This window comes from Macaca nemestrina, chromosome 12 (assembly GCF_043159975.1).
Source record: "Macaca nemestrina isolate mMacNem1 chromosome 12, mMacNem.hap1, whole genome shotgun sequence".
NCBI lineage: Eukaryota > Metazoa > Chordata > Mammalia > Primates > Cercopithecidae > Macaca > Macaca nemestrina.
This window is the reverse complement of record NC_092136.1, coordinates 123,421,359-123,428,561: the sequence shown is the minus strand read 5'-3', so window position 1 is coordinate 123,428,561 and position 7,203 is coordinate 123,421,359. Positions and strand designations below refer to the sequence as shown.

The 7,203-nt window shown below is 48.1% G+C and overlaps 1 protein-coding gene across 3 annotated transcripts in view; it reads left to right on the top strand.

Annotated features, from left to right (window-relative positions):
• Positions 1–1,360: 1,360 nt before the first annotated feature.
• Positions 1,361–7,203, top strand: part of LOC105476318 (sodium voltage-gated channel beta subunit 3) — a 28,892-nt gene continuing 23,049 nt past the window's right edge. The window contains exons 1-2 of one of the 3 annotated variants that reach the window (XM_011732118.2): positions 1,361–1,422; positions 2,704–2,783. In XM_011732118.2, the coding sequence (XP_011730420.1) occupies positions 2,729–2,783 (55 nt within the window). In that variant the 5' untranslated portion in view covers positions 1,361–1,422; positions 2,704–2,728. Of the gene's footprint in view, positions 1,423–1,911; positions 2,784–7,203 lie in introns of those variants that run through there. The other 2 variants (XM_011732117.3, XM_071075752.1) reach the window with 2 other exon arrangements.

Here is a 7,203-nt window from a genome sequence, read left to right as displayed (position 1 = left end):
GGATTTTAATTGAATTTAAGCTGATTATGACTAAGATGTGGCTGTAAATGTATTTGAATAGTTATATCCTTCAAAGCAAATGTAGCCATAATTCTCCTGGATTTATGCTGGTCAGACCACACAGGGACCATCAGTTCCTGTTCCGGACGTCACTTGGAGAATCATGCTGAGAAACTGAAAATCCTCCTGAAAAAGCAGCCAGGGTGGTAAAGGATTAGAAACTACTAGAAAATACATTGGAAGAAACTAAGGAAGAGTAGCCCCAAACAAAAATGTCTTAGGGTGGATGTGAGGAAGCATAGCTCTTTTAAAGAGAAAACAGCATTAGGGCCACTTAATGGAGTTTGGAGGGGGAGCAGGAGTGTACGGAATTCAACTGAATATGAAGAACTTCCTTAAGCATTAGAAGAAGTGAACTTGTGAGGTAGAAAGGTCTCATCACTAAAAAGATCAAGGCCGGGCGCGGTGGTTCATGCCTGTAATTCCAGCACTTTGGGAGGCGGAGGCGGGTGGATCACTTGAGGTTGTGAGTTTGAGACCAGCCTAACCAACATGGAGAAGCTAAAATACAAAATTAGCCGGGCGTGGTGGCGTATGCCTGTAATCCCAGCTACTCGGGAGGCTGAGACAGGAGAATCACTTGAGTGGGGGAGATGGAGGTTGCTGTGAACCAAGATCGTGCCATTGCACTCCAGCCTGGGCAAGAAGAGCAAAACTGCGTCTCAAAAACATAAATAAAATAAAATAAAATAAAATAAAATAAAATAAAATAAATAAGATCAAGTCCATTCATCCGAAATGTTCCTGGGGGAAGTCACAAATTGGAAAAGAGGTTGAATTAGGTCAACTTTAACTTCGCATCCAAGTTTAACACAGTGTGTATGCTTCAAGGCCTAGTCCTCCAAACAGCACAGAGTTCACGGCCTGGTGGCTCCCTGCCCAGGAAGATCCGCCTGGGGACATTCTGTTGCTCTGTGAGATGTCAGGAGGGAGCATTTCTTGCTTCTGGTCCACTCACCGTCAGCTGTTGCTCTGCTGTTCCATTTTGGAACATCAGCGTTAAGCTTCCCCTTTTGGAAAGAGCAGAAGAGGAGAAAAGGAGGCTGAAGGAGGGATCTTGGATTACTCTTTTACTTCAGTTCCAGGCATTCCTAATCTGTTATGTCAATTTGAGTTTAGAGTTGAATGCAAAGTTTCAGGTTTCCCTTCCAGAGATGGGGCGGGGGGCACTCGAACAGCTGCTAGGACTAGGGAGTGGCTAATAGTTGGAAGACACCAAACACAATCTATAAAGGAGTAATTAGAGGAAAGGGGAGAACTGCAAAGAACCTGGGGAAGGGAAGAGGAGTCCTCTTGGGTCCTCCTCCCCTTGCGCTGACATTGGGATCACCTCACTGAATGATGAGGTGAACACAGGAACAGGTGCGCCTCATCTCTACCCCATTTGCCCTAAATAGGGATTATCTTGTTGAGTTTGCTGTGTCCGGGGCCAATTAATGAAGGCTAGACAAAGGATAGACAGCGAGAACTGGAAGGGATGGGGTCTGGGAGGCGAAGCTAGGAACCGCGTACAGCGCGCCTTGCAGATGACATCATTGCCTGAAAGAGCTCTGGCCCTCCCCTTCCCGGAGCTACACCCGGCAAGTCCGTGTGGGAGCTGAGTGGGTTTGCCTGGAGGGCGTGAGCCGAGGGCTGCGGTGCGCCCGAGCTCTGGGGAGGTGCGGCGGCGCGAGAGGGAGACCTGGAGAGACCAGCCAGCGCGCGAGCCGAGATCTCCGGGCTGGAAGTGTCTGCGCCGCTCCCGGCTCCGCCCCCGCTCGGCGCGGCGCTGGGCACTGGGAGGGGCACGCCCATTAGGGGGTGGGGAGTGTGCACTAGGGGGAGGGTCCGGGGCGGCGGTGGGGGCGGAGAGCCGCCTGCGCATGTCAGGGCTGACAGCACACACGGCCTGGGGGCCTGGAGAAGGGTTGCTGATCACCCGCCACCCGGGGTCGGGGCCCCGCACCATCCGGGGGCGAGCTCCCGGGAAGGGGCTTCCCCTCTACACCCACCCCCAACCTCTGACATCGCCGGCCGAACGGGAGCTGCCGCTTCCTTCCTGGCCCCGCTGCACCTCCCCGGGGAGCCGTGGGCGGGCGTGGACGGGACCGACGTGGAACGCGTTCTGTAGCCCAGACGGGCGGCCCCGGCGGCTTCGGTTGTGGGGACACGCCCAGCTGAAGAAGCGGTCAGGGTGGACGAAGCAGGAGCCGCGGGGCTCGGAGGATCCCAGTCCGAGTGCAGCAGATCCTGGGGAGGCGAGAGGTGAATCAACCTGGACCCTTCGACAGCCTGGCTGCTAGGCCAGCAGTGCGACTCCCTTCCGAGCTGAGCTTGCCCTGGACGCAAACGAGCGAGGCAGGGGCGCGACTGGAAACTGGAGTTCCGGGGTGGGCGGGGAGGCGACTGTCCGTGGTGCTGAGCGCCGGCGAGAGCGGGCGCGGAGCGGCTGATTATCTCCCTCGAAGTGGGGAGGTTCAGTGGGGTCACTTTGGGTCAAAAGCCCCCGCCCGGCTCCAAAAGCCCCCAGGGCCTCCCCAGGCACCGGTGCTCGGCCCTTCCTTCGGTCAGAAAGTCGCCCCCTGGGGGCAGTTCGTCCCAAAGGGTTTCCTCGAAAGAATCTGAGAGGGCGCAGTCCTTGACCGAGGGAATCTCTCTGTGTAGCCTCGGAAGCCGCCAGCCCCAGAAGATGCCTGCCTTCAACAGATTGTTTCCCCTGGTTTCTCTCGTGCTTATCTACTGGGGTAAGTACCAGCACCTCGCCATGCCGCATGCAGGTAACAGTAATAATGCTAACAATAATAACACATTGATGTCGTTGGTGACAGAAAAGAGCTCTGGCTGGCTTCCCTCTGCGCATATCTGCCAGACATGGAGATCGCAGGGGTTCCATGAGAGCTGGGATTTTGAGATTGGAAAGGCGCCTCCCCACCGCCCTTTCCCGGTATTCTCCAACCTCCTTTGGTGATTCTTCCGCCCTTCCTCCAGTTTCCTGATCATTCCAAAGTATTTTTTCCCTTTCCCTTTGCTGAAAGGAAATGCAGTCACGTTCACGAACAAAAACCTCCTGTGTGGTTACATTTTATATCTCATCAAGGAGTCCATACTCCTGGAAAGCTTACTGGGTTTTCAAATTCGTTTCTGTATATTAAAAAATAAACAAACATGAAAGCTGGATGCATGAATTTTGAGAGTGAAAATACTTTAGTTGCTCATCATCTTCTTAATTTTAACAAGGAATGGGAAGAAAACAGGCTTCAGCCATTTACTGCTATATAGTAAATAAATAGGCAACTGTGAAACGCATCTTTTTGTTTGTTTGTTTGTTTGTTTATTTGTTTGCATGAACCTGTGGAACTAAGATGCTTTGGTGTTTGGGGAGGAGAGCCAGGTTTTTGCCTTCAAAGGTGGATAGATTATTGCTTGTCAGCTGTGAGAGACTGAGGTGACCTTCCCTCTCCAAATAAGGGAATCTTACACTTGGAACAGTAAAGACTGAGGAGAGTGTCAGAAACGGTCTTGGAGTGCCTGAATGTGTGTAAAGGGAGTTGAGTCTAGATGATAATGTCTAATTGTGTGATTGAGACAATGTTTTACTGTATGTAAATATATTTCAGTGTCTGGATGTATGCATTAGCATGTGTCTGAGCATGTTAGTATAGACATCAGAATGCATGGGTGAGAGTATAGTAGTATGTGTATGGTGGGGGGTGGGGCGTCATAGTTCTGGGCATCTCTGCCTTGGTGTCTATGATTAGATCCTCAGATAAAATATAGGTTCTCTTCAGCAGATAGATTGCTTTACATGATCTTAGCTACCTTTCTCCGTGCTAAAATCAATACCCAGGGTAATTGGACACAATTGTACCCACCTGCCTCCCTGAAACGAGGCATGTGAGCTTATGTTCACGCCTGAACATGGTTGGCATGAAATTCATCCAGCCTATATGGTGGCAGACATGCTGATGGGCACTGCCTCTTTGCTTTAGTATTACTTTTTCAAGCCTCCAGGACTAACTCTAGCTGCCAGCATTATCTGGATTTTGCATGTGACCAGAGGCAGAGCCAAGCTTCCTGTCAAAATGCCTGATGAGACAGACTACTAGGAAGGTCGAGGAGGGAGGTAACATCAGCCCCAAGGGCAGACTCATCACCAGCCATCCCCAATAGAGTACCAGACCTGGAGACGGAGTAGCCATAATAGGTTGCCAATGATCTCACCTGCCTTGAAGATTAAGGCTGAAATTTTCTCAGAGGAGACTAAGGCTGGGGACAGGAGGCATAGAAGATGATAGCCTGGCCATATAAAAAGAATGTAGGTAGAGCTGAAGTTGTAGATAAGGGTTGGGGTGAGTCTCTGCAGAGACTTTCTTCCTAAACTCTAATCTAAGATTTTGAGATCCCTTTCTGAATTGCAGTGGAGGGAGAGAACATGCTATCATCCAAGAATCTTTTAACTAGAACTTGTGCAACCTGCATTGGAGTCTCAATTTTGCCACTAGCTTACGATGTAACAACCTTAGAGTGCTATCTGGTTCTTTCTGTGTAATGTTTGGAAGTTGGCACGGGTGATATCTAACATCCTTTTTAGCTCCACAGACGAATGGTAGAGAAATCTTTGAAGAATATTGCTAGAATTGACAGAGTGCCCATCCCCTCCCCAACCCCAAAAAAACTTTGGAAGAAGTGTACACAGTATGCCCATCTTTGCCCGTTCTCAGTTTCTTTGCAACCTGAGTGTTGTCTCACCAAACTGAAAGGCTGTGGAAGGGAACGAGCAGTGGTTCAGGATACCTGGTTGTTACATGTAAGAAAAACAGCCTCCCTTCGCCAGGCGCTGTGGCTCATGCCTGTAATCTCAACACTTTGGGAGGCTGCGGTGGGTGGATCACCTGAGGTCAGGAGTTCAAAACCAGCCTGGCCAACATGGCAAAACCCCATCTCTACTAAAAATACAAAAATCAGTCAGGCATGGTGGTGCATGCCTGTAATCCCAGCTACTGGGGGGCTGAGGCAGGAGGATTGCTTGAACCTGGGAAGCAGAGGTTGCAGTGAGCCAAGATAGTGCCACTGCACTCCAGCCTGGGCAACAGGGCGAGACTCCATCTCAAAAGAAAAAAAAAAAAAAGGAAAAAAAGAAAGAAAAACAGCCTCCCTTCACAGACACAATTTCATTTGATTTGTATGTAATTCCAATATTGGATAATGCTGGGTTAGCTGCATTCCCCCTTCCAAAGTTGATTTTTTAATATGATATACAATATGAAGGGAAAGAGTCTTTCCATTTACTTTCTGCATGCATGGAAAAAAGTTTCCTTATTTCCTTTATTAAAGCATGTAATAATTTTTACTTTTTAAAGAAATTTTTAAAAAAAAATTAATACAGACAATGTGTCGCCATATTGCCCAGGCTGGTCTCTAACTCCTGGGCTCAAGTAATCCTCCTGCTTCAGCCTCCCATAGTTCTAGGATTATAGGCATGAGTCATCATGCCCAGCCTTTGAAAAAATAAATAAATAAAACCCTATACTTGCCTGTGCATCACAGTTTACAAAGTAATTTTCAATACATTGCTTGTTTCGGTCCTCATATCTCTCCCCAAGGTAGTCAGGGGAAAGAGTGTTCTTTCCAGTTTAGAGGTGAGAAAATGAGCTCAGGAAAGGGAAAGGACTTGCTAGAGAACCTTGTTTTCTGATTTCAGTCTTCCAGTGCTCCTTCCAGCACCTCTCATGGACACAATCGCCAGGAGGGCATCTGTCCTCCCATTTCTCTTCTGAGCTATCATCCCATCCCTCCCCTACACCATCGTCTGTCCTAGGGCCTCATATACTAGCACCTAGTACCTTCTCTGCCCTTCCTCTCCAGGCCTGCCATTCTAGTTGCCCTGTGCATTAGGGAGTGTTTTCCTCTCTTCCCCTAGTGGTCCTTCATGCATCCTATTCAAGGCCCTAAGTGACCAGCTAAATTGGCAGACCAAGTCACGTCAGGGTGTCAGAATCTAAAAATAACTTCATTTATTACCCCTTTTTGGAAATTGTTTATATTCTAATCAAATTTTTCATTATCTCAGTGCAAAGGAAAGCATTTTAGAGCAATCTTAGAAGGAAAAATTTGGCAATGTCCAAAGAAGAGAAAGATTTGAGGGCCTCAGAGAAGTTGGTTCATAATACTTTATTATCCACCGATGATAGATGGATGCTACTCCTTAGTGAAATATGATCATTATTAATACATCACGGTTTTCTTTCTCATACATTTCTTCATTATTATTATGGAAATTGAAGAGAAGAACAAAGGTCAAATGATTTGGTCAACATTATTCCAAGAGTTTGTTACTTTTAGTCAGCAATGTAGGTTGAGCTCCTGCCATATTTACAGCCTTCTTTGAATACCTAAAGGGCTTCATAGAAAGAAAGACAGTGGTGGGCCGGGCACGGTGGCTCACATCTGTAATCCCAGCACTTTGGGAGGCCAAGGTGGGTGGATCACCTGAGGTCAGAAGTTTGAGACTAGCCTGGCAAACATAGTGAAACCCCGTCTTTACTAAGAATACAAAAATTAGCCAGGCATGATGGTGGGCGCCCGTAATCCCAGGTACTCAGGAGGCTGAGGCAGGAGAATTGTTTGAACCCAGGAGACGGAGGTTGTGGTAAGCCGAGATCGTGCCATTGCACTCCAGCCTGGGCAACAAGAGCAAAACTCCATCAAAAGAAAGAAGGAAAGAAGGAAGGAAGGAAGGAGAAAGAAAAAGAAAGAAAAGAAAGAAAGAAAGAAAGAGAGAAAGAGAGAAAGGAAGGAAGGAAGGAAGGAGAAAGAAAGAAGAGAGAAAGAAAGAGAGAGAGAGAAAGAGACAAAGAGAAAGAAAAGAAAAAGAAAAGAAGAGAAAGAGAAAGGCAGTGGTGTGCTGAAGACTCAAGGGATGGAGAAACAGATGTTACCTCTTGAAGCAAGGAGCAGCAAGTCATACTGCACAAGGCAAGCAAACAGAGGTGGGGAGACTTTGTGGCCATTTTTCAATGTACTCTCCAGGATCACATGAGCAGAGTTCTCATGCCCTGAAACTGGATTTTGACTAGAAGGGAAGCAGTGGGACTTGCTCTGTGATGATACCTTGGATTATTGTTACCTTAGGGGCAACCCAGAAAGGAGAGGGGCTACCCCACT